General features: G+C 38.0%; 1 protein-coding gene across 1 annotated transcript in view; it reads left to right on the forward strand.

Moving 5' to 3' along the window:
* The window catches only part of LOC126413317 (sorbitol dehydrogenase-like), a 75,224-nt gene extending 56,321 nt beyond the window's left edge, over window positions 1-18,903 (forward strand). Inside the window, exons 5-8 of the mRNA XM_050083216.1 lie at window positions 3,550-3,734; window positions 11,083-11,261; window positions 11,354-11,475; window positions 18,656-18,903. Of these exons, the coding sequence (XP_049939173.1) occupies window positions 3,550-3,734; window positions 11,083-11,261; window positions 11,354-11,475; window positions 18,656-18,818 (649 nt within the window). The 3' untranslated portion in view covers window positions 18,819-18,903. The remainder of the gene's footprint in view (window positions 1-3,549; window positions 3,735-11,082; window positions 11,262-11,353; window positions 11,476-18,655) is intronic.
* The last annotated feature ends 8,470 nt before the right edge of the window (window positions 18,904-27,373 follow it).

A 27,373-nucleotide genomic window follows, 5' to 3' on the forward strand; every position in this document is an offset into this window, starting at 1 on the left:
TACTCAGATTGCCTCGTATGTCATTAATATAGATCAGGAACAATACAAGGACTATAACACTTCCTTGGAGAATGCTGGATACTACTTCTGTTTCACTCAATGACTTGCTGTCTGTTACTACAAACTGTTACTTTTCTGATAGGAAATCACTAATCCAGTCACACAACTGAGGCAATATTCCATAGGCATGCAGTTTGGTTAGAAGATGCTTGTGATGAAGGGTGTTGAAAGTTTTCTGGAAATCTAAAAATATGGAATCAGTTTGACATCACCTGTCGATAACATTCATTACTTCATGAGTATAAAGAGCTAACTGTGTTTCATAAGAATGATGTTTTCTGAATCTGTGCTGACTATGTGTCAAAAAATCATTTTCTTCAAGGCAATTCATAAAGTTTGCACATTACATGTTCCAAAACCCTACTGCAAATCGAAATTAGTGATATGGGCCTGTAATTGGATTGCTCTTATTTCCCTTTTTGGGTATTGGTATTTTTAATTTTCTTTTGGATTAATAGCAATTCCCTATTTCTTGATTTGTTTAATGGGAGTTTGTTGAAGAAAATTGTTCCAGAAAACAGAGAAGCATTCTGATTCTAGACAAGGAAGCAAAGTTTATACAAAGTTATTTCTTAATTATTGTATTGCGGTTGAGTAAATCACACCTCAGTTGGAATTTCAGGTAATAAAAGATAGCATTTTGCTCTCATCACACTAGTGGCTGTGATGTTCCTGTTTAATAGTCTGCACTTGACCCACTGTGGAGCCACATGTTTTGTCTGTCTGTCTGTGATTGCAGAGCTGCACTCTTCACTCACCAACAGGTAGGGCTGTCTTTTAATCTGTCCAGAAATATTTGATGTGAATTTATCACCTGTGTTGTGGATCATTATTATCCAGTTTCATCCTAGATAGCATTCTTAGATTCATCCAGTTAAATGTTCTCCTTTCTGAGCACTTACAATTTTGACAGGTTTGTTAAGTGTGAAAATTTGTCATTGTAGAGTAGATTATCAACCATTTCTCACTGAGTCTTATCAGGTATGGGTCATACAAAATATTGCTTGAAAGTTTCATAATCTTGTTTGTAAATTGACTGCACTTTTCTATTATCATAACCACTGAACTTGCCTGTGCAACCTGCTTTACCTATGACTGAGCCTATTTGATCATTCCATTTTTATGCCTACAAATTGCTAAACCCGGATATTTGTGTGAGCTGATGGATTCCAGTTGTGACTTATTGATACTGTTGCAATAACATACTACTTTTCTGCATTTTGAGAGATGAAAAATTTTACATTTCTGTACGTTTAAAGTAAGCTACCAGTCTTTGCACCACTTTCAGATCTTATAAAAAAATCTGTCTCAATATTTGTGTAAATGGTGATAGATAGTTATATCATCTACAAAAGTCTGATGTTACTGATAATATTGTCTACCAGTTTATTGATGTACAGTACGAAAAGCTATAGTCTAAATACATTGCCATGGGGCTCATCTGAAGTTACTTTTACTTCTTGGGATGACTCTCCATCCAAGATAAAATGCTAATGTATTACCTGCAAACAAGATATCCTCAGTATAGTAAAAAAATTTCAATTGATGGTAATATCATGGTATTTCCAATAAAACAAATGTTGGTGTTTTACTGACTGTAATGCTTTTTGAAAACCAACAAATACTGCATCCACTTAATTGCCTTGATGTTAAGTCGTCAAGATACTATGTGAAATAAGTGTGAGTTTAGTTTCAGATGACCCTTGTTTAACCATAATACAGCACAGATCCTCCAAACAGAAAATGTTTCCTATTATTGTTGTGCAAGTCACATATGTCTACAAGAAGGGTAGCAGGAGTAATCAAAACAACTACTGTCCTACATCACTGACATCCATTTGTTGCAGAAACCTAGAACATACTCATATTCTGAGCTCAAACATAGTGATACAACTTGTGCAGAATGATGTTCTGTATTCCAACTAGCATAGGTTAAGAAAACAGTGGTGATGTGAAACTGAACTTACAGTTTACTCTAATGACATCCTTAAAGTCACAGATAAATGCTTCTGGAAAGCATTCGACTCTGTACTATGCATCACTTATAAATGAAAGTACATCATATCATAGATAAAAATTTTGTCTTGAGTATTTCTTGTTAGGCACTATGCAGCATATTATCTTGGATGGAAAGTCATCATAAGATGTAGACGTAATTTCAAGGATGCCTCAGAGTACTGCATTGAGACTGTTGCCATTCATGTTGTATAATGGCTTGGCAGACAGTGTTAATAGTAATTTCAGACTTTTTGTAGACAATGCAGTTATCTATAATGAAGTACCACCTGAAGTAATCTGGACAAATATCCAATTATATCTTCGTGAGATTTCAAACTGGTGCCAAAACTGACAACTTGCTTTAAATGTACAGGAATGTATTGTGCAGTTCACAAAACTGGAATTGATCAAATCATACAGATGCCTGAGTATAACAACCTGTAGGTACAGGAAATGGAATCAACACATCTACTAAGTCACAAGTAAAGGAGGTTTTAAAGAGAACTGGGAAAATTCCATCAGTCTATAAAGCAGATTGCTTACAAAACACTGGTAAGACCCAACCTAACATATGGCACAAGTGGTGGATCCATACCAAATAGCAATAACAGGCAATATTGAACGTATGCAAAGAAGGGCAACATGAATGTTGGCAGGTTTGTTTGAACTATGGGAAAATGTCACAGAAATGCTGAAAAGCCCTCAGCTGGCAGACACCAGAAGAATGATGACAACTATACTGCAGAAACATACTTACAAACTCTCAAGAAGCAGTGTTAAGGGAAGAATCTAGGAACAAACTATAGCCTCCTGTTTACTGCTTCTACAGTGACTTTGAAGATAAGAATAGACTAATTACAGTGCATGCAGATGCACTAAAGTAGTCATTGTTTCCACATTCCGTACATGAATGTAATGAGAAGAAATGCTAATAAATGGTACATGTATGTGTTACTTATTTTCATGTGTATATATACTGGCTGTACTGATAATTAACTCCTGTTGAGTATTGGCTTACCCAACTGTCTGTTTATGAATTTAGCAAATTTATGAATGAAATTTTCCTTTACATACAAAAAAGATTTGAGTATGTTACTAGTGAGACATTGGGTGAGAAGCTGAATAGCAGCAACCTCATTTAGTTCAGTTACATGCATGTTCCATGGACCATAATTGCAGTCCCTCATTATGGTGTGGAAAGAATCAGTTTATAATTATAATACACTGTATCAGTAATTGTAAATATGTGTAATGTCTTCTGCTTATCTAACTTTAAATATTATTGTAATGAAAAAACCTGCATTAAACTGATTTAGTGTATATCTAGGGAATTCACTTAATGTTCATAACTGAATGCACTGCATTTGGATAATTGTTCCTACTCTTAAAATTAATCATTTGAGACAAAGTTGCATTATATTTATTGCTTTTATGTTTTAGATTTTTCTCAGCTGTACACTAGAACACATACTATTTCTTGCATATTTTTAGGTTACCAGACCATGTTTCACTTGAGGAAGGTGCACTTCTTGAACCTTTCTCAGTGGGTGTACATGCGTGTCGCCGAGCTGGTGTTTGTCTTGGCTCGAACGTCCTTGTTCTTGGAGCTGGTCCAGTTGGTCTGCTGACCTTGCTTGCAGCGAAAGCTATGGGAGCAAGTAAAGTGATAATTACAGGTAATTACCCATATCATTAATGGCGCACAAATATGAATGGTGACTATCTCCTTCAATCCTCACAAAAAGAAGTGCAACCACACCATGAAGTGTTGGGAGAGTGGAGGGGGAGAGAAGGAAAAAGAAAAAGATTGTTGGAATTTCCTGCCATATAAAACTGTGTGCCAGATTGAGACTCTAAGTTCGGACCACTGTCTTTTGCGGGCAAGGGCTCTCTTATCTGAGCTACCCAAGCATGACTCACAAGCCACAGGCAAAATGCTACTTTCACTGGTACCTCATCTCCTACCAACCAAAGGGACTTGTGGAAGTAAGGCTTTGAGGACATATTGTTAGTCATGTTTGGATAGCTCAGCTGGTAGAGCACTTGCCCTCAACAGGCAAAGGTCCAGAGTTCAAGTCTCGGTCTCACACACAGTTTTAATCTGCCAGGAAGTTTCATATCAGCGCACACTCCATTAAAGAGTGAAAATTTCATTCTAGAAAAAAAAATTTTGGTTACATTTTGCACTTGGTAATCCTTCACACAAGATGGGGTATCCTGCCTGTTCATAACAGATCAGAAGCCGATTCGCATGATAATTCTTAAACAGTGTTTGGTACCTTTCCATAAAAACAAAAGTGATTTACTGAGTTATTATGTGACAGTGGATGAAACCTGCGTTCAGTATTTCACACCAGAACTGAAACAACAGTCAAAACAGTGGTCAGAATGCAGCTCTTCAGTTCCAGATGGGGTAAAGACAACATAATTGGTGAGGAAAGTCAGGGCAATGGTATTTTGGAATGCAAAAGAAATCCTGTTAACTGACTGTAAAATAGGTAAAACAGTAGCTCTGAAGTATTATTGAAATCTTATAACAAATATGGTAGCATAAATTTGGGAAAGACTTAGTCTGTAGAAGGAAAAAGTCATCAGAATAAATTTTCATCAGTAGTGGAGTATATGCTGATTTGAACCTTTATGGCAGATTAAAACTGTGTGCTGGACCGGGACTTGAACCTGGGTGCTGTGCCTTTTGCTAGCTAGTTCTCTACTCACTGAGCTACCAAATATGATTGACAACCAGCCCTCACAGCTTTATTTCTGTCCATACCTCACCTCCTATCTTCCAAAACTTCACAGAAGTTCTCCTGCATATGTTCTGGGACTATCACTCAGGTGGTAGAAGGTATATTGCAGAGAAATGGTTTAGCTACAGTCTTGGGGATTATTTCTAAATGTACATATGTACTATATAAGCCACCATACAATGCATGGTGGAAGGTACGACTACTACTACTACTACTGTAGCCATTTCTGTTCCTGTTCTACTCGTGAATGTAGTAATGGAGTGATGGAAAAGTGACTATCTATATGCCTCCATATGAGCCCTAATTTCTTGTATCTTATCTTTGTGCTCCTTACATGAAATATATGTTGGTGGCAGCAGAATAATTATGTAGTCAGGTTGAAATGCCAATTCTCTAAATTTTCTCACTAGTGTTACTCAAAAAGAATGCTGCTTTCCCTTTGGGGATTCCCATTTGGGTTCCCAAACCATCTTCATAATGCCTACTGGTAACTAATCTAGCAGTTCACCTTTGAATTGCTTTGATGTCTTCCTTTGATCTGACCTGGTGCAGATCCCAAACACTAGAGTAGTACTCAAGAATAGGTCACACTAGCATCCTACATGCAGTTACCTTTACAAATGAACCACACTTCCCCAAAATTCTCCCAACAAACTGAAGTAAAACATTTGCCTTTCCTACCACAATCGTCACATGCTTGCCCTGTTTCATATTGCTTTGCACTGTTACAATCAAATATTTAAATGACTTGACTGTGTTAAGCAGAGCAATGCTAATGCTATATCTGAAAATTTCAGTTTAGTTTTTCATACTCATCCACATTAATTTACATTCCCAGAATGAAGATTCACTCTGCAGCAGAGTTTGTGCTGAAATGAAACTGTGTATCAGACTGGAGTATTTTTTTCAAACTAAGAAGCGATTGTAGTGTTAGAATAGTATTTTGGATGAACTGTATTAATGTTAAACAAGAACATGTTGAAAATTAATTTAAAAAAAAAAGAAAAAACAGCATTTTTCATTTCCACTATCAGGTTGAGAAATATGTGGACCATCCTTGCACAGCAATAGAGAAAGTACTTTACAACCTGTTTACCACTAGACTTGAGACATTTGCCGTATTATGGAATCAACAGTTTGTCTTTGTGTCAGGTGTATGCCACATGGTGTACGAACATCTGGCTGTATCTATTTGTCGCTAGGGAAACCTTGACCAATAACAAATTTCTTCATGTTGAAAGAAAATGGTCTGTGGGAGTGAGATCAATAATCAAACAACTGCCACTACAACTTGTACAGACAATATTTCTCTGATTCATGACAGTAATTACTCAGATAAAGGTCAGAGAACAACTCTTATACTGGGTATAACACACATACTATTCTGAATGGCCTGTCACAATTTTCAAGTAGTGATCAGTGTCCTCTATTTCTGTGAACAGGTGACCAGTGAACAGAACACCTTATATATCAGCAAGCACATCAATACATTCTGTTTGTATTTGGTCTGTGTACTGTGCTTGGTTTTTCAATTGAAGTGAGCAATCAAATCACAGTACTGGCACAGAAATGAGTTAGCTACATGCATATGATTTCTGTTCTAGTGTTAGGTGCTTCATCACAGAATCCCTGTAGTAATGCTGGGATGCTGTTGGGAAATTGTAATAGTATAATGATACTTTTCCACTACAGACCTGCTTAAAGCTCCTGACTGATAGTGGATGGCTCCTTACTGTGTTCTTTTCTATAAAAATAAAGACTCGCTTCTTTTATGTGATTTAAGTAAGGCATTTGACTGCATTTCTCATGACACCTTACTTGCTAAACTCAAATTCTATGGAGTACAAGATTCTGCATTGGCAGTAATTGAATCATACCTAAACAATAGGAAGCAGTTTGCCTCTGTCAGAAACAGAGACTCACAATTGCTAGAAGTAGAAGTTAAGACAGAAGTCACACAAGGTTCTGTCCTTGGGCCCTTCTTTTTTATAATTTCAATCAATGATTTACCCCACTGTATCCCCAATACTGTTATTTGTTATGCTGATGACACAACTTTGCTTGCTCAGCATGAGAACATATCAGTTCTGCAAGATATGATGCAAGATGGCCTGGAAGCAGCACTAAATTGGTTCTCATCAAATACACTGCTTTGCAATCCTGATAAAAACCAACAGATTATACTAGGATTGTCAAAAGAGGTAGAGGTGAAAGCAGTTAAAATTCTAGGAATTCATGTAGACTCTAAGTTAACATGAGAAACACACATCAACCATACCTGCGCAAAATTGTCTCGAGTTACGTATTTAATGTGGAAACTGAGGAGCCTGTTGACAAAAGAATATTTAAGAGTTATTTATTTTGGACTGTTTCAGTCACGTATAGAGTATGGACTGCTGATATGGGGACATTCTCTTCACATCACTGAAGATCTAAAAATTCAGAAGAAAGTGATAAGGGCAATGAGCAATTCTGGTAGATCAGAGCACTGCCGGCCACTGTTCATTCAGCTGAAAATATTAACAGTTATTAATCTTTATATATACACCTCAGCATTGTATGCAAAAAACAATATAGCAGATTTTGAAATGAGGGAAAACATACACCACCATAATCCCAGAGGCAAAACAAAATTAGACATACCTAGGCACAGGCTGACAAGAACAGTCCCATCTAATCAATAGTCCAAAAATATTTAATAAACTCCCATTTTCTTCTCGGTTGGCTCACATAAGTAGCTTCAGGAGCAAACTACTAAATTGGTTACTAATCAATTCTTTTTACAATATAGCAGAATTTATGAATATAAAATTAATCGACATTAATTTTTAAGTATTTCATTATGTGATGTCACTGAATGTGTTTAGCTTATGTTATGGTTTATGTTGTCATCTATGGGCACTATTTGCAATGCTCATTTAGCTTTAAGGTACTATTCAAGGAAAATGTTATATGATATCCGTATAAATTGCCTATTCCACCTCAGGTGGTCAATGGTGAATAAAGAATCTGAAACTGAATACTAGCAGAAAAACATGCAATTGTCCATAATTCGTTTTGCCAATTTTATATTAGAAACAAAACTGGTTTGTTATATAATATTGAAAAAATTTGATTTACATGTATTCATGAAAACACCTTTGAAATTGTAGAACAGTCTTACAAAGAAATATGCATACTGTAGAAGTGCAGTTGCTTTGCATATCTTAAACATGATTTTGTAAACATCCTCATGGCATCTCCAACTCATAGCTCTGTAGATGGATACTTTTTTCACCAACAGGCATTTGCTCTTCACAGTTGAAAGCTGACAAAAGCACTGTCCAGTGTCAGGGATTTCCTAAAGGTGACTGGACTGTAGGAGTGACTTAATAGTAAAGAATAAATGTATTAAAACTTCATATATGATGCAGTATTTTTTTTCGTGCATTGCAGTGTGTGTGATATCATTGCTCCTGAACTATGTGTCACACAATGATATAATTTTGCAGGTGTATTTAGCAGCATATGTGGATACTGTCTGAAAAATTTACTATGGATAGCGTCAGCATCACAGAAGCAATAAATTTTAGGCATCATGCATGATGTGACAGTTTTTCACACCACATTGTTTATGACACCATATCTCTTGAACTGTGATAAGTACCCCCACAGTGACCATTGCCTGACAATAAGTGATGTGTACCAAGGTTGGTTGAAATCAGTCCAGTGGTTTAGGAGGAGATGTGCAAAAATCTCACACATTTTTTAATATATACAATTTGAAAACTAGTAGAGAAATGTCTGCACAGTTTCTTGGCCATGATACCTTGTCCACACTAGACACAGCTAATGGGAAATTTAGATTGGCAATAAGGATCAGAAAAGTAATCAGAGCTGCTGTTTTAGAACATTACAACAATGTTACTATGAACGAACAGGAATTGTCAACTGTCGCATACAGAACCCTTAGCATTGGTCTCTCACGCATGAATATTCATATTTTGCACTGCATGAACTACAAACGTTCAGTGGTGTTAACAACTTCCTTCCTCTATAACCCTCTAAGATTGCTGCATGATGTGCACAACTTGCACTATCATGCATTAGCAAAAGGTCATTCCGAAAAACCCAAAAAATTGGTCCTACATAGAATTACTAAGTGGGTGAAAGGTTTCTACCAAGTCACTCATCGACAAGTCTGTTGCAGTGGTAGGAGACAGTGAAACCTAAGACAGAGTTTTAAATTTTGCATTTAAGAAATCATTCAAACAGTAGGATTGTACAGACATACTATTGTTTGATTGTAGTACAGACTTCTGTATGGAGAATATCAAAATGGACATCCCTGGCATTAAGAAACAACTTCCAGAGTTGAAAATGAATGTTATAGGTCTGGATCGAATCACAATTCGGCTTTACAGAGAGTATTCTATGCATTAACCCCTCATGTAGCTTGCATTTATCGTGAATCTCTCACCCATCACAAAGATTCAAGCAACTGCAAAAAAGCACTGGTGACTTCTTTCTATAAGAAGGGTAAAAGAACAGACCCACAAAATTATACATCAGTATCATTAATGTTGGTTTGCTACAGAAATTTTGGCCCTCATCTAAATTCCAGTATGATAAATTTTCTTGAGACAGATAAACTTCTGTCCACAGATCGGTGTGGATTTAGGATGCATTGTTCATGCAAAACTCAGCTTGCCCTTCTCTCACGTGACATCTTATGAACCACTGATGAAGGACAATAGGGAGAGTCCATATTCTTAGATTTCTGGAAAGCATTTGACATAGTGCCATGTTGATGGCTGCTATTGAAAGCCTGAGCATACAGAAAATGTTATTGAACATGTGAGTGGCTCAAAGACATTTCAAGCAATAAGATCCAGTTTGTTGTCCTGGATGGTGAGTGTTCAATCAAGACACAAAGGTATGATGAGTGTTCATTGGAGACAAAGGCTTCATCAGGAGTGTCCCATAGAACTGTGATATAGGACTCTTGGTCTCTATATTCATAAGAAATCTGATGGACAGAGTAAACAGGAAACAAGAACCTAATAAAGGGCTTTGCCAGAATGACAGGGATCAGTATCACACAATAAAATGTTATGATAAAAGGAGATAAGATCACTCCCTGATTAAGTCAAGTCACATCAAATTGAGCAGCAAAATATTATCATTTGCTGATGATCCTGTAATGTCATCAGTCAGTCAGTGACTGGCAAGTGTTGATCACAGACAATGGTATTACCAGGAGTGCCCCAAGGAAGTTTGATAAGACCACTCTTGTTCTCTATATACATAATTTATCTAACAGATGGATGAACAGCAATCTGCAATTGTTTGCTTATGACACAATAGTATATGGGAAAGTATTGTTTTGAGTGGCTATAGAAGAACACAGGATGACATAGGCAGAATTTCTATTTTGTGTGATCAGGGGCTACTTATCCTAAATGTAGAAAAATGTAAGTTAATGCAGATGAGTAGGAAAAATCCTGTAATTGTTTGTTTAAATAAATGCTGAAACAACCATGAGCATTGACTACAGTATTATAGGTGTGCTGCTTTACACAGTAGCGTTGATTAAATATCTTGCAAAGTGAAATGAAGTGGGGCAAGCACATAAGTGTGATAGCAGGGAAGGAAAATAGTCAACCAGTTTATTAGGAGAACTTTAGGAAAGTGTAGCACTTATATACAGGAGACAGTGTTTAGAACATTAGTGAGACACATTCTTCAATACTGCCACCACATCTGATTCAAGGAAGACATCAAAGCCTTTCAGGGTCATGCTACTTGATTTGTTGCTAGTAGGTTCAGCTAACACACAAGTATCACAGAAATGCTTTGTGAACTCAAATGGGAACCAGTGAAAGGAAGACAACAATATTTGCACAAAACAGTACTGAGAAAATTTAGATAAATGGAACTGGCAGCTGACTGTAGAAAGATTCTGCTGCTGCCAATATATATTTTATTTGAGGGCAGCAAACACAAGATAAAAGAAATTAGGGATTGTACAGAGGTATATAGACAGTCGTTTGTCCCTTGCTACATTTGCAAGTGGAACACGAAGGGAAGTGACTAATAGTGGAAAAAGATACCGTCCACCACAATATGGTGACTTTCGAAGTAGGTATGTAGGTGCAGACAGACATTACCCATATCCCACTCACTGAAATATACATATACCTCTTTAATGTCTTTAGGATAAATTGCAAAAATGTTTCTTTTTTTTAAGTTTGCATCTTGGAAACCACTTAAGTTTCTTATTTCTATGTTTTAGACATAGTTGCACACCGTCTAGAATTAGCTAAGAAATGTGGAGCAGATTACACGCTAGTCATTCCTAAGGGTGCTACAGTGGAACAAGTTGCAGAAAGAGTCAGAGAGCTGCTTGAAACTGAACCACATATGACCATTGATTGCTGTGGTGTTGACTTCACAGCAAAGCTTGGACTACAGGTACTCAAATATATCTTGTTTATTGAGCAAAAAATTTGTTCTGAAGTAATAACATTCATCAGACTAACAGGATTATTAATTCTGAACAACAGGTTACACGCCCTGGAGGTGTTCATTGTGTAGTGGGCATGGGAGCTGATCAAGTTACTCTTCCAATGGTGAATGCAACATTCCGTGAAGTCGACATTCGCAATTGTTTCCGATATTGCAATGAGTAAGTACTACAAAAGTATCTAATGTTTCAAAATATTTTGATCAAGATATACCGTACTGTCACACTTTAAATAAAAGTGAGAAGAGTAAGATGTGGGTGGCTGTAAATATAAAATTTCTCGAAGTGCCTCATGAGTACTGTTCTGGCTCAAGCTAATGGTAGCTAGCTTTAATATGGATTACCTCATTTGATTTCCAAAAATATGTTTTCCTAATAAAGTTTTTTTATTTGCTAGTATTGAACAGAATATTTTTTTATATGTACTCTAAACTGAAGTCATAGTTTCATCGTTAACTATTAACTGATGGCAATTTTTTGAAAGTTCACCTAAATGTCAAGTTTTACTCCCATTTTTGAAGCCCTTGTACAAACTTCCAATCACAAAAATTAATCTGTTTATTCTACCAAGTGCTGCAATTTGTTCTGTTCTGTGTATAAGAGAGAACAATTTGTCAACATGAATAAGGAATTTTTTCAAGTTAAATTTATTTTTTTAGTTACTTAAATGCTTAGTTTGGCTATAATGCTAATGAATTTCTATGCTTCAGTAACAACAGTGCCAACTAAAAAAAATTAACACACACTGGTGTGCAAAATTTATGGACAAAAGTAACTTCCATATGATCACAGTCAAGTAACATAGCTTGATGATGCTTAGATCATACATTGAAAGAAGTGCTTGAGTATAGTACTGAAGGTAATTGAAAGAAAAATGCAACAAAACAAACAGAAATGACACTTTTATTCAAATAACACTGTGGTCACTGTGATTCATGGTGGTATTTTGGTCATTACCAACAGCGGGACATGATTCTTAATATTGTGTGTGATCACCATGGATGGCAATACATGTTCTGCCATGTGCTCCCATGCTGGCCACCAGGTTGGAAATGAGTTCTTCTGGTAGGGCATTCCGTTCCCACTAGCACAGTGGATAACTGCTGGATGGTCAATGGTGCTTGTGAATGTGCTGCAGTACGTCTCTCCAACATCTACACACATTCAATGGAACTGAATTTGGTGAAACGAACGGGCCAATCAACTTGTGTAATATCCTCTCACTCCAATGCCACATCCTCCTGGGCAGTTTAATGTGGTCATGCATTGTCATTCATAAAAATAAAGTCAGTGTTGAATGCATCCTTGAAAAGATGTATATGTGGAAGGGGTAGAGTGTCATGATAATGTTGACTGGTGAGTGTACCATATTCAAAGATTTGGAGGTCGTGGACCCATACAATATTATGTTTCCCCACACCATAACACTTGGAGCACCAAAATGATGTTCAACAATGCCAGATACCTTCTCATACAGTGGCAGGTGCAAACATGTAATGCAGCTAGGAACATTGTTGAACAAGATTGGTTAGGTGGTCCAGGTGTTATGGTGTGGGGAGGTATTTGTTTGTGATCCCAAAGTGTTGGAACATGGTACACTAAGCAGTCAGTGTTATCATGACACTGTACTCTTTCCCCATGTGCATCTTTTCAGGGATGCATTCACTCTTGATTTCATATTTATGGATGACAATGTGCAATCACATTGAAGAATGCATGTGGAGGAGCTGTAGCAACAAGGGGATATTTGGTAAATGGATTGATTTGCTTGTTCCCCTGACTTAAATCCCATTGAGCACATGTGAGATGCATTGGTGCACATGGACATGCTGAAATATATCTCTGTTAAGACCACAGGGTAGTTTTCACCTGTGCTGGGGGTGGATTGGAACGTCCTACCACAAAAACTCATCACCCACATTGCGGTCAGTATGGGAGCACGCTGCAGAGTATTCAGTGTCATTTGTGGTGACCACACTCTTTGTTAAGAACCATGTAGCATCATTTGTAATGTCCAGGGAACCATCTTCAATTGCAGTGACTTCAGTGTAATTATTTTGTCTTTGAATAAGTGTCATTTCTGTTCACACCTTTGTGTATTTCTTTCAGGTACCTTCTGTACTATACATCAGCACTTCCTTCTATGTATGGTGCAATTATCATTGAGCTATGTTACTTGGTAGTGACACATCACACAAAAGTTACTTTCATCTTTCAGTTTTGCATACCAGTATAGTTCTGACATAATACAAGGAGTAGTCATAAAGCTCTATTTATCTACTCAAAAAAATTAAATGTAATTGATGCTGAAGAGAATGTTATTGACCAATTCTGTGGAGATTTGAAACAATTACTGCTGCTGACACAAAAAAAAATGATGTCCTGTTCATAGTTGGAGATGGGAACTTCACAGTGTAAATTCAAACAGTAGAAGATGTAACAGGATAATTTTGTTTTAGTACGGTATATGAAGCAGGACAGAGACACCCAGAAATCTGCCAAGACAGGTTGGTGGTTATTACTACCATACTGTTCCAGCTAAACAAATGAAGCCTATACACCTGAACTTCACCAGACAGCCAATACTGGAGTCAAGTTGATTACACACATTGTAATCAGAAGTGGAAGAATACTATTCAGTCAACTGAAACAAGACCTGCACCTGATTGTGGATCAGATCATCAGCTTTTAATTGCAAATTTCTGGCTGAAACTGAGAAAACTGACCAAAGCTCTTCTATCTTACAGATAGAAGAATACCTTCTGATTATGCAGTAGGAGCCAAGAACATATTTAATGCATTAGAGTTAGAAGACAAAAACCCACAAGAGCTGTGGACAGAAGTAGTCGGCACTGTCAATGAGGCAGTAGGAAAACTCATTACCAAGAAGAAATATAAGAAGGCCAGATGTCAATCAGCTGAGGCACTGAAAATTGCTGAAGAATGAAGGGAGACATATCAGCAATGTTTAAGTTAAATGAAAATTTTTGAAAATTGGCTATAAGAGATAAGAATATTTTCTTAAATGAATAGTGCAAAGAAGTTGAAGAAAATAGCTGGATGGAGAAAACTTGGGATCTTTACAAGAAAATTCAGGACATCAAAGAAAATCTCAAGTGAAAATTGGAATGATAAAAGATGGAAATGATAAAGATTCAACAGAAGCAGAGTACATTAAAGAACATTGGGAAGAATATTGTAATTACTGAATCATGAAAGGTTGCCAGAAAAAGAGAAATATGACTTAAGTATGAATATTAGCAGTAAGCTTTGTAACTTAGGTAGAGATGTACAGTGCAAATTGTTTTCATCAGTCTATTAAGAGTTCAAAAACATTGAGCAACTGCTGACTTCATGCCCACTGATTGTGAACTGGAGATAAGAAGCGATTCTGTCAAGTCCTATTTGTAAGTAAACTCTCCAAATGATGTATATAGAGGCTCTCAAATGCCAAACAAGGCAGAGTCCAGAAGAGTTTTCCAGTGAACGATTGTAGCCATGGAAGCTCACAGCAGATACTATGTAAGTGAGCATCAAACTCAAATAATTTTGTGCACTGAGAAGGAATTGCAAAAGCTTGCCTATACTTACCTCTGGGATAGGGTTATAGGTTTCCATTGTACATTAGTGTACAAGTATCTATGTCTGTATGTTACTTATATTATTATCAGTACTTGAACCTAAGGGTTCAGTTAATGCAATACTATCTGGCAATTTAATAGTTCGTAGTCTGTAACACCATGCACTACTGTGTGTACCTGAATCTTAATAAAGCTATAGGCAAAGGTGACAAATTGGTTTTAAGCCTCATCTATGTTTTTACACTTACTGAAGTTATAAACTAGTATCTATGCTGTTCTGCATGTTCACTGCAATAATATGAACAGGAAATAGAAAGCAGACCAGTAAGCCAACACACAGTCTCATTTTATTTATCACCACCATATCTAACTCAGCTTAAAATCTAAGTCTTTCTGTACCATCTCCAACCACAGAGACTTGAAAAATCTCAGCTTGACCCCATCACCTTTCACTCTTGTATGCAGCTGCTCATGTAAAGGCTGATCTCAAAATCCCACGTCACTTCTGATATGAGAGTGAGCTTCTAATGTATGTATGTCGCAACCCACTGCAGGTTGTGACAATATGGAGATCTATATAAGAAAGAACTACATAATGATGATGATGGAATTAATCCGATTTTAGAACCAGAGCCAGATATTTTAGAGAGTGAAGTCAAATGGAACTTAGAAAATATTGATAAAAACAAGGCAAGTGGACATGATTGAATTCCAGCAGAGCTGTTCAACATCATTGGAAAGAGTGCAGTGAAAATGTTGCATTCAGTGTGTCAGAAAATATGGAGAACCCAGCAATGGCCAAAAGACTTCAAAAGCCCAATGTTCATTGTGATTCCAAAACAGGAACTTCCAAAGACTTCAAATTGCTAAACAATCACACTTACCTCAAGTGCTAGCAAAGTCATGCTTAAAATCTTACAAAATTGACTTCAGCAGTATATAGACAGAGAACTACCCGAAGAACAAGCTGGATGTCATACAGGAAGAGAAACCAGAGATCCTTTTGCCAACATCCAATGAATTGCAGAGAATGCAAGAGAATTCCAGAAAGATGTTGTCTCTGCTATATTGATTGTGGTAAATACTTTGACAGGATCAACCACAATAAATTATAGGAAGTACTAAAAAACATGGGAGTGCCAGATCACCTGATTTATCTCATACAGGATCTATACTCAGATGGGTTAACATTCAGAAAAGAGTGAAGGAAGGTGACATATTGTCATCTAATTTATTCTGTCTGTGCTCAGAGCACAATATGAGGAGGAATGCTAAGTTAGCTGAAGAAGAAACTGGAATTAAGATAGCTGGGATAAATACTCTGATGGAAAAGGTCACAACACCAAAAAATAATTAATGTAGGGCAATAAAATTGCAGGAATACTTTTTTTAGGAAGTACGTTTAAGTGATTAACATTCCAAGATCACAGATTAATGTAACACAAGATAAGACATTGAAAATGTGAAATTCTTATACATTAATAACCACTGTAACCACCAGAGTGTTAGATGCAAGCATGCATATGTACATGCATTGTGTTGTACTGGTGCAAGATGTCAGTTGGTGAGATGGAGCTCCATATCTGTTGAACTTGGTCAGTCGATACATGGATGGTTAATGCTGTTTGTGGATGACTCTGGAGTCATTGTCCGATGATGTTCCACATGTGCTTGATTGGAGACAGATCTGGAGATCAACCAGGCCAAGGCAACATGTCAACAGCCTATAGAACATGCTGTTTTACAGCAGTGGTATGTGGGTGAGTGTTACCCTGTTGGGAAAAGACCCCTTGGAATGCTGTTCATGAATGGTAGCACAACAGATTGAATCATCAGACTGATGTACAAATTTGCAGTCTTGGCATGTGGAATAATCAAGAGAGTGCTCCTGTTGTCATACAAAATCACACCCCAGACCACAACTCCAAGTATAGATCCAGTTTGTCTAGCATGCAGAAATCTTGGTTACAACCCTTCAACTGGCCTCCTTTTAACCGACACACAGCCACCGCTGGCACAGAGACAGATCCAGCTTTCATCAGAAAACAAAACAGACCTCCACCCTGCCCTCCAGTGAGTTCTTGCTTGACACCACTGAAGTTGCAAAGGGCTATGGTTTGAGAGGAGTGGAATGCATGTACAGGGCGACTAACTCAGAGCTGTCATTGAAGTAATCCTTGTACAGGGTGACTAGCTCAGTGCTGTCATTCAAGTAAGTGATTTGTAATAGTATGTTGTGTCACTATGGTGCCAACTGCCATTCAAATTGCTGGTGCAGATGCTGTAAGATGCTGTATCACAAGCAAGAGTCACATGCCAAACATGATTGTCTCCTTTCTCAGTAGTGCAACATGGCTGTCTGGAGCCTGGCCGTCTTGTAACTGTAAATTCTCGTGGCCACTACTGCCAGCAGTCATGTACAGTGGCTACATTCCTGCCCAATCTTTCTGCAGAAGGAACATCCAGCTTCTTGTAGCCTTATTACACAACCTTGTTCAAACTCATTGATGTGTTGATAATGGCATCTTTGTTGCCTTAAAGACTTTCCTGGCTAACATCAACTCACGAAGTCCAGTTTCTCAGGTAGCTAACGTTCATGACTGTTACAACATTTATTTAAATAGACCTGGTTTGCATTTTCATAATGACAATACGAGCACCACTCTCATGCAATTGATGTAGAAACACACCTATCAACTTTTGTTTATGTTGCACAGTTCCTCCTTGGTGCTGCAATTTTTTTTTCCATCAGTGTGTAAATAACCTTAGTTACGTGGATGATACAGTAGTGATGGCAGAAAATGAAAGGGTTGTAGATCCCCACGCTGAGGGTGAAATAAGAAAGCAAATGGCTAGTCCAATGGTGAATATCAAGAAAATGAAGATCAGGGCAACTACACTTATCACTTCATGGCATGTAAGAGGAGAAAAAATGGCAGTAGCTTATTTGTTCAATTATCTCTGCTCCCAGATTTCTGCTGATGATGGTGACTGCAACCAAGAAATCAAGTGAACTTACTAATTTGCCAAAAAGTAATGTGCAACCTAGACAATGTTTTGTGAAGTAAATACATAACTTTTAACAACACAGATCTGTATTGTAAGGGCTATTGTCATTAAAAATGTGATGTATCAATGAAGTCTAGGGCCATAAGAAAGGCTCAACAGTGTGCAATAGACACCTTTGTTTTGTAGTGTTGAAAGTAACTCCTCAGAGTTCTATGGACCACAAAAAGAACAAATAGATCAGTATTACAGCAAATAAAATCAGATTTCTCCTTGGGAGGTCTGTTATTGAAACAAAAAATGAACTGCTTTTGTTGGGCACATTATGATAAGATATGATTCGCTGGGAAAGATGTTAATGATGGGGAAGATCGAAGGCACAAGGTGAAGACAGAGGCCAGCAAAGGAAAGGATGGGTGAATGGCATCACAGAAGTCGAGGATTCCAACCTGGGAAGTCTCCAGGAGAAAGTACAGCACAGAAGGAATTGCCATGATTTGGTTTATGGGGTCACAGAGAGTCTGAAGAGAGGGGAGTGGGAGGCACATGTCTAGGAAATCTCAATACCATACGACCATGACTGTGGAAATCTACCTACAGATAGTAGTAACCTTATTTATTCCATGTGATAGTTAAAATTAACCTTATTTATTCCAGGTGATAACTAAAATTGTGTGTCCTCTCATAATTTTACCCCAAAAATTAATTTGCTATCAATTAATTATCTGAATGATTTTTCTTTTTGCTATTTTCAGCTATCCATTGGCCTTGGAACTTGTTGCTTCTGGTAAAGCGAATGTGAAGCCACTCATTACTCACAACTTTACATTGGAACAAACTCCACAAGCTTTTGAGACTGCAATATCTGGCAGCGGAAATCCAATCAAAATAGTTATTCACTGCAATAAACAAGGATAAGAAAAGACATTTACACTGAAACCTGTATTAATTGTTATTATTTTTGCATATTGTTCAATGATTAATAAAATTTTATTTTTATTGACTTGTGTGCTTTTAAATTTTGTTTCATCATAAAAAAAAAAAAAAAAAAAAAAAAAAAAAAAAAAAAAAAAAAAAAAAAAAAAAAAAAAAAAAAAAAAAACACACAAATCCCTATTTTCATCCCAAGTCTTGTCAAATGATGACATATTTCAGTATGAATATGGAATATGTCAGAGCTAGCACCAGACCAAGTGATGGACTGACTGTTTTACCAATTATTTTGGAAGTAAAAGACAGAGAGAATGATGAGACTGAGAACAATCATTTTAAAAATTTCTTGGTGGCCTGCTACGGAATTATAAGTCTTCAGATATGTTGCTCATGTTTAGTAACAAATGAAGTAGGCCTAACATCTAAATACGTTTCTGTTGTACAGAGCAACCAGATGTAAGTCATTTCTTTAGATTTTGACTTGGCTGTCACATGTAGCAGGTATTATCTATTCTCATCTGTTACATTAGTTATCACTTTATATGTCATTCTTAAATGTAGTTGTATTGTATTGTATTTTATTTTATTGTTTGGTCCTGTTGTCTACAAAGCAGCTTTTGCATAAGACATTGGACAAGTAAAGCTGTAAGTATACAGCTGAAAGTCATTTCTAGACATACTTATTTAATATACTTATATGGATATCCATATAAGTATATAGTGCTGGCAATACCAGCCATGACCTTCTTCTTCTGTGCAGATGCATACATATTCCCTGAACTCTTACGGGACTTGGTAAGAACGTCTTCCATGAACAATGAGTATTTTGGAGTGGGACACTACAAATGTAGTGTGTGGAAATACAAGGTGAGAATGTGGGTCTCGTGGGAGGCGTGTGTGAGATAGTCCCTGCAGTCACGCTATCCTCTGTGCCCTCGGTGGCTCAGATGGATAGTGTGTCTGCCATGTAAGCAGGAGATCCCAGGTTCAAGTTCCGGTTGGGGCACACATTTTCATCTGTCCCCGTTGACATATATCAATGCCTGCAGCTGGGTGTATTCATATAATTCTAGTTTCATACTTATTTAAGGCTACAATAATTTACTTTATACATAAGTATTTATATAAAACCTTTGTACATTTAAATATTCTTCAATGGAGTAAAAGCAGTGATGTAAATATGACTTTGAGATTTTCCAAAGGTATTGACCTCAGTAATAGCTTTTATGTTTTCAGGAAGTTTGTTATAAAGCTTAACTCCCATGTGAAAAGTACTTTTTTCGCACAGAGCCGTGCTGATTTAGGTTAAATGTAAGTTTCTGTTCTGTCTGGTAAAGTGATCATGTATATCACAGTGTTTCTGCAGTCTGCAGACCTTACTTGTTGTTGTTGTTGTGGTCTTCAGTCCTGAGACTGGTTTGATGCAGCTCTCCATGCTACTCTATCCTGTGCAAGCTTCTTCATCTCCCAGTACCTACTGCAACCTACATCCTTCTGAATCTGCTTAGTGTATTCATCTCTTGGTCTCCCCCTATGATTTTTACCCTCCACGCTGCCTTCCAATACTAAATTGGTGATCCCTTGATGCCTCAGAACATGTCCTACCAACCGATCCCTTCTTCTGGTCAAGTTGTGCCACAAACTTCTCTTCTCCCCAATCCTATTTAATACTTCCTCATTAGTTATGTGATCTACCCATCTAATCTTCAGCATTCTTCTGTAGCACCACATTTCAAAAGCTTCTATTCTTTTCTTGTCCAAACTATTTACCGTCCATGTTTCACTTCCATACATGGCTACACTCCATACAAATACTTTCAGAAATAACTTCCTAACACTTAAATCTATACTCGATGTTAACAAATTTCTCTTCTTCAGAAACGCTTTCCTTGCCATTGCCAGTCTACATTTTATATCCTCTCTACTTCGTCCATCGTCAGTTATTTTGCTCCCCAAATAGCAAAACTCCTTTACTACTTTGTGTCTCATTTCCTAATCTAATACCCTCAGCATCACCCGACTTAGCTCGACTACATTCCATTATCCTCGTTTTGCTTTTGTTGATGTTCATCTTATATCCTCCCTTCAAGACACCATCCATTCCATTCAACTGCTCTTCCAAGTCCTTCGCTGTCTCTGACAGAATTACAATGTCATCGGCGAACCTCAAAGTTTTTATTTCTTCTCCATGGATTTTAATACCTACTCCAAATTTTTCTTTTGTTTCCTTTACTGCTCGCTCAATATAGAGATTGAATAACATCGGGGAGAGGCTACAACCCTGTCTTACTCCCTTCCCAACCACTGCTTCCCTTTCATGTCCCTCAACTCTTATAACCGCCATCTGGTTTCTGTACAAGTTGTAAATAGCCTTTCGCTCCCTGTATTTTACCCCTGCCACCTTTAGAATTTGAAAGAGAGTATTCCAGTCAACATTGTCAAAAGCTTTCTCTAAGTCTACAAATGCTAGAAACGTAGGTTTGCCTTTCCTTAATCTTTCTTCTAAGATAAGTCGTAAGGTCAGTATTGCCTCACGTGTTCCAGTATTTCTATGGAATCCAAATTGATCTTCCCCGAGGTCGGCTTCTACTAGTTTTTCCATTCGTCTGTAAAGAATTCGTGTTAGTACTTTGCAGCTGTGGCTTATTAAACTGATTGTTCGGTAATTTTCACATCTGTCAACACCTGCTTTCTTCGGGATTGGAATTATTATATTCTTCTTGAAGTCTGAGGGTATTTCGCCTGTTTCATACATCTTGCTCACCAGATGGTAGAGTTTTGTCAGGACTGGCTCTCCCAAGGCCGTCAGTAGTTCCAATGGAATGTTGTCTACTCCGGGGGCTTTGTTTCGACGCAGGTCCTTCAGTGCTCTGTCAAACTCTTCACGCAGTATCGTATCTCCCATTTCATCTTCATCTACATACTCTTCCATTTCTATAATATTGTCCTCAAGTGCATCGCCCTTGTATAGACCCTCTATATACTCCTTCCACCTTTCTGCTTTCCCTTCTTTGCTTAGAACTGGGTTTCCATCTGAGCTCTTGATGTTCATAAATGTGGTTCTCTTATCTCCAAAGGTCTCCTTAATTTTCCTGTAGGCAGTATCTATCTTACTTATTAGATTTATTTTAAAGAATAGAAAGGATTCCATAATGTATACACATAGTAATGGAGGAATACCAGATTTCTTAAACAGATGCTCACAAGAGTCTCTAGGCTAGCACCCAAACAAGATTCTAATGGCCCTTTTTTGTAGTTAAAAAGTGCTATTAGCTGTTTTAGAGTTTCTGCATAAACTGACCCCACATCTATGATGAGAATGAAGGTAGGCATATGCATTCATTACTGTTTTCTTACTACAGCATGATTTTAGTGATCATACAAGGTAACATGTTTTGCTCAGTTCTGCATTGAGATATTCAATATGCATATTCCATTTTACATTACTCTGCAGCCAAATTCCGAATAATTTGGTTTCAGTACTGTTACCAACTAGTCATTGATAGAGACCAATGGGATAAACATGCCTTTGTTAGGGGCATTGTGGAATTTTAGTGCAATGGTTTTTTTACTGTTTATTACAAGCTTGTTATTCTGTCCCGAGGTGCTAAGTTGTTTTGTGACCTTGATTACTGTTTGCTGTAAGTGTTTATTGCTATCCTCTTTTAGTAGAAGTGTGGTCTCATCTGCAAATACGATTATTTTATGTGCATCAACATCTAAGTTTAGATCATTTACATTCACAAGGAACAGAAGGGGTTCCATTACTGATCCTTGGGGTACACCACAGTTAATTTGTTTATAATCAGATAAGTGTTCACATAAAGTTTTTATTTCAATATTTGTGTGCTTGATGTACACTGTCTGGTTATGATTAGTCAGGAAGGAAATGATCCAGTTGTCTGACAGACCTCAAATACCATAGTTCATAGTTCTAAACAGAAGACTGGGCAATAGTGTGTGGTACCTGAGCAACAATGGTATGAGTCTATGTATCAATTTCTCTCTTTGATCACATCCACACATATTGTTATAACTATAGTGAATACTTCATTGGGGTGTTTGCATTTGTATCCAGTGAATGTGATTATACTGACTGTTTAATAATCTATGGTTGTTCTGTCCATCAGTTCAAAGTTAAATTTAGTTTCTGATTGTGACCACAGATTTGTTTTATATAGCTCTCTGCAGCATAATGAACTAGCATTAATTTCACATGAAGAAAAGTACTGCACTAACAGTTACTCATCGAAAAATTAACAGCAAATGCCAATTATGACCATGATTGGGAATATATCTGAATGCAGTACAACAGTCTGAATTCATAAACATGCAGCAGTAAATAGTGTGTTGTTGTTGTAAGAAACACAAATGACCTTCCACAAGAGCAGATCAATGATAAAGGAAATTTCATGAGATAAGCAATTCAGAATCTTGCATCCTTGGTAAAATCAAAATGTATCTTACTACACTGTTCGACCTGCTCCAAAAAGGAAATATTTAAAAACCACTATCATTTTTGTTCCAGCAACTTATCAATGTGGTCAAATTATTTAGTTAAAAGAACATCATGGGTTCAGTGAGAAATACGTCAGTGAGAAAGCTTTCGGATGAGTAATGTTTCTGATTACTCTGTTTAGAATAAACAGCAATTTAAAGATTGGTGACTAAATAGAGTGCTGTGTGGACAATGACCATACAATAAATAAAATTGGAAGAAAGGTAAGCATTGGCCACAATTTTGATGATTTATTAACAACAAAATCGATTTTTGATTGCACAATGATCATCTTCAGTGCTTTGGTGTATAAAGCTATGAAATGATCACAATATCGTTTCATAGCTTCTGTTACTGCTAATAACTAGACACCAGTGCCTACAAGCTTTAATTTATTCACTAAAGCTCTGAAGACGATCATTATGTGATCAAAAATTGATTTTTCTGTTAATAATTCATCAAAATTATGGCCAATTCTGACCTTCCTTCTAATTTTAGCAATTTAAAGCGTAGTCTGATATAATTAGATAGTCCTGGTGATAGTCATATTGTTTAGGGGATAAGTGCCAGACTTCTGGGTTCAGTCTGTGACAATCACCTGCTTATTCTTTTGTTGCTTGTCCTCGGTGACAACGTACTGCATTGCTCTGCTGAAACATGGAGTTTGTAGCTCGAACAGTCCATGGGTGTACTGTCGGTCCATAGTGTCCAACGGGCACAATATTTCGGCAATCAGACATGTCGCCATCATCAGGTGCACTGATGCACTGAGCTCCTGAGGGTGGGTGGCCGTCCTAAATCCCCTTCCCCCTTGAGGCGTTCTCTCCACGGTCCGTGCCCGTGGCCACACGTCAGCGATCACTGATAGGCTGGCATCAGCCTCTGTGGTGGCGTCGGTGTAACTGCCTCGTCTGCCATGGTCACTCATTCGTTTCCTTTGCTGAGCCTCTTTTTAATTAGACTCAGTGCTGGTTCCCATGCCTTGCTGAGGTTATAGCCGCAGTCTCTGTTGATGAGTCCGTCCCTGGTACGAATTTCGATAGCCTCTCTAACGACACTGTCCCAGTATTTAGATGTCTGTGCCAAGACCCTGGTATGTTGGTAGTCCATTTTGTGATTTTCAGACAAACAGTGCTCTGCGACTACCAACTTATTGGGGTACATAAGTCGAGTGTGCCTCTGATGTTCTCGGCAACGACATTCAATGGTGTGCACTGTCTGTCCAATGTAAGTCTTCCCACACTCGCAGGGAATCTGGTATATGCTGGCCTTCTGCAAACCGAGATCGTCTTTGACACTTTCCAATAATGCTCAGGTTTTATTGGGCGGGCAAAAGACACTTCCTACTCGGTGTTTCCTCAATATTCGTCCTAGTTTCCCCAATAGTGCACCAGTATACGGTACATTGGTGGTGGCTCTCTCTTCCTCTGTGACTTTGTCCATCTCCACACACTGTACTGTAGAGGTGGGGTGGAGAGCACATCTGATCTGCCATTCCGAGTACCCGTTTTTCTGAAATACAGTGTTGAGGTGTTCCAGTTCATGGGGCAGACTCTCTGCGTCCGAGATTGTGTGTGCCCTGTGCACCAGTGTTTTTAGTACCCCATTCCTCTGTGAAGGGTGGTGGCAGCTATTTGCATACAAATAAGTGATGAATCTTACAGGAAGATCAACACTGACTCCACAAAGAAGGTGGAGAACAAGACTAGGGCTCTTCTCAAGCACGCGGATTAACCAGAGGGTATCACCAAGAAATTGACACCTCAAGGACCTGTACCGCCAAGACTTTATGGATTCCCTAAAGTCCACAAAGAAGGGGTGCCGTTACGCCCAATTGTCAGCAACATTAGGGCACCTACATATTTGCTGGCCAAATATCTGGCAGAACTAGTAAACCCTTACGTGGGTAAATGCCCTAATCACGTTCGGAATTCTATGAATTTCGTAAAATGTCTCGAGACCTTCAAGCTGAAAGACTCAGATATCCTGGTGAGTTTTGACATTGTCTCGTTATTCACCAGTGTGCCTCTTTGAGAGTCAGTTGAGCTCATTGCACAGAAATTTGACAAGAAGACAACCAACCTTTTCAGGCACATTCTGACCTTCACGTATTTTCTGTTTAATGGAGAATACTATGAGCACACAGAAGGAGTCACAATGGGGAGCCCACTTTTGCATGTGGTCACGAATTTCTATATGGAGTATTTCGAGGAGGAAGCTTTGGCATCATCCAAATGGAAACCTACTTGTTTTCTATGTTATGTTGATGACACGTTTGTGATATGGCCCCATGGAAGGAACAAGCTCCTAGACTTCCTTACACACCTGAATTACATATATCCGAACATCAAATTCACTATGGAGACCAAAGTAGAAAGAAGTTTACCATTCCTGGACGTCATGGTCAAAGAAGAGCAGATGGCACCCTGGGCCATGGGGTAAACAGGAAGAAAACGCACACCAACTTGTATTTGCATGCAAATAGTTGCCACCACTCTTCACAGAGGAATGGAGTAATAAAAACACTGGTGCACAGGGTGCGCACCATCTCGGACACAGAGAGTCTGCCCCATGAGCTGGAACACCACAAAACTGTATTTCGGAAAAACAGGTACTCGGAATGGCAGATCAGACGCGCTCTCCACCCCACCTCTACAGTACAGCGTGTGGAGATGGACAGTCAGGAGGAAGAGATAGCCACCACCTATATACCATATACTGGCGCACTATTGGGGAAAATAGGACGAACATTGAGGAAACACCGAGTATGAACTGTCTTTTGCCCACACAATAAAACACGAGCATTATTGGGAAGGGTCAAAGACGTTCTCGGTTTGCGGAAGGCCAGCAAATACCAGATTTCCCGTGAGTGTGGGAAGACTTAGATTGGACCGTCAGTGTGCATCATCAAAGATTGTTGGCGAGAACATCAGAGGCACACTTGAAATATGTACTCCAACAAGTCGGCAGTTGCAGAGCACTGTTTATCTGAAAATCACGAAATGGACTAGCAACATACCAAGGTCTTGGCACAGACATCTAAATTCTGGGGCAGCATCATTACAGAGGCTATCAAAATTGGTACCAGGGACAGACTCATCAATAGAGACTGTGGCTATAACCTCAGCAAAGCATGGGAACCAGCACTGAATCAAGTTAAAAAGAGGCTCAGCAAAGAAAATGAACGAGCAACCATGGCAGATGAGGCAGTTACACCGACCCCAGGGACCTCAGGAGCTCAGTTCGTCAGTGCACCTGACGATGGCAACATGTCAGGTCACAGAAATATTGTGCCTGTTGGACACTATGGAGCAGCAGTACACCCGTGGACTGTTCGAGCAAGAAATACGCCGAGAGAAGTTGAAGAATCACATGGAGTTTCTAATTTTGACACTGACTACCGTAAATAATGTAGCCGACAGGCGCACAGTTGTTTCGCAGTTGTTTACTTTCACTGTTCACAATCCTACCCCCCCCCCCTTTAATACACAGTTATAAATGGCTAGTGGTTATTGTTTAACTTTCAATAAGCCTCATTAATAGGTTGCAGGCAAACATTTGCATACTGCTACAATAGTTTACTGTTGAACATCTATGAGCAGTAAAAGCCTAACCACACAGTTCACTGTTTTTATAGAATTATAAGGTATGTATGGAACAGACACTGTCATTATTTTAACACATGGCATATTGGTGTAACACTTACTTCACAGTTAATTTGATGCATTGTTGATGATCTGACTAAACACAGGTTTCTTGTCTGAAACTCGGCCATGGACTGACTGTCTCAGGACCAACAATCGGGCCCTTATATATCCTCACAATAATAGTCACTGAAACTACACATTGTTTGATGTTTAATTTACAGAAATTACAATTAAAACTTAACTCATTTGATTAACTGAATACATCGAAAAATTGGTACTTTTCAACAGTTTCTTCTACTACAAGAGTTATGCCAAATTATTTGTTTATATTATGAAAGTAATAAATACAGTTACACAAACAATACTTTTGACAAAGCTGGTAATTAGTTTGGAAT

This window comes from Schistocerca serialis, chromosome 7 (genome assembly GCF_023864345.2).
Source record: "Schistocerca serialis cubense isolate TAMUIC-IGC-003099 chromosome 7, iqSchSeri2.2, whole genome shotgun sequence".
Taxonomy (NCBI): Eukaryota; Metazoa; Arthropoda; class Insecta; order Orthoptera; family Acrididae; genus Schistocerca; species Schistocerca serialis.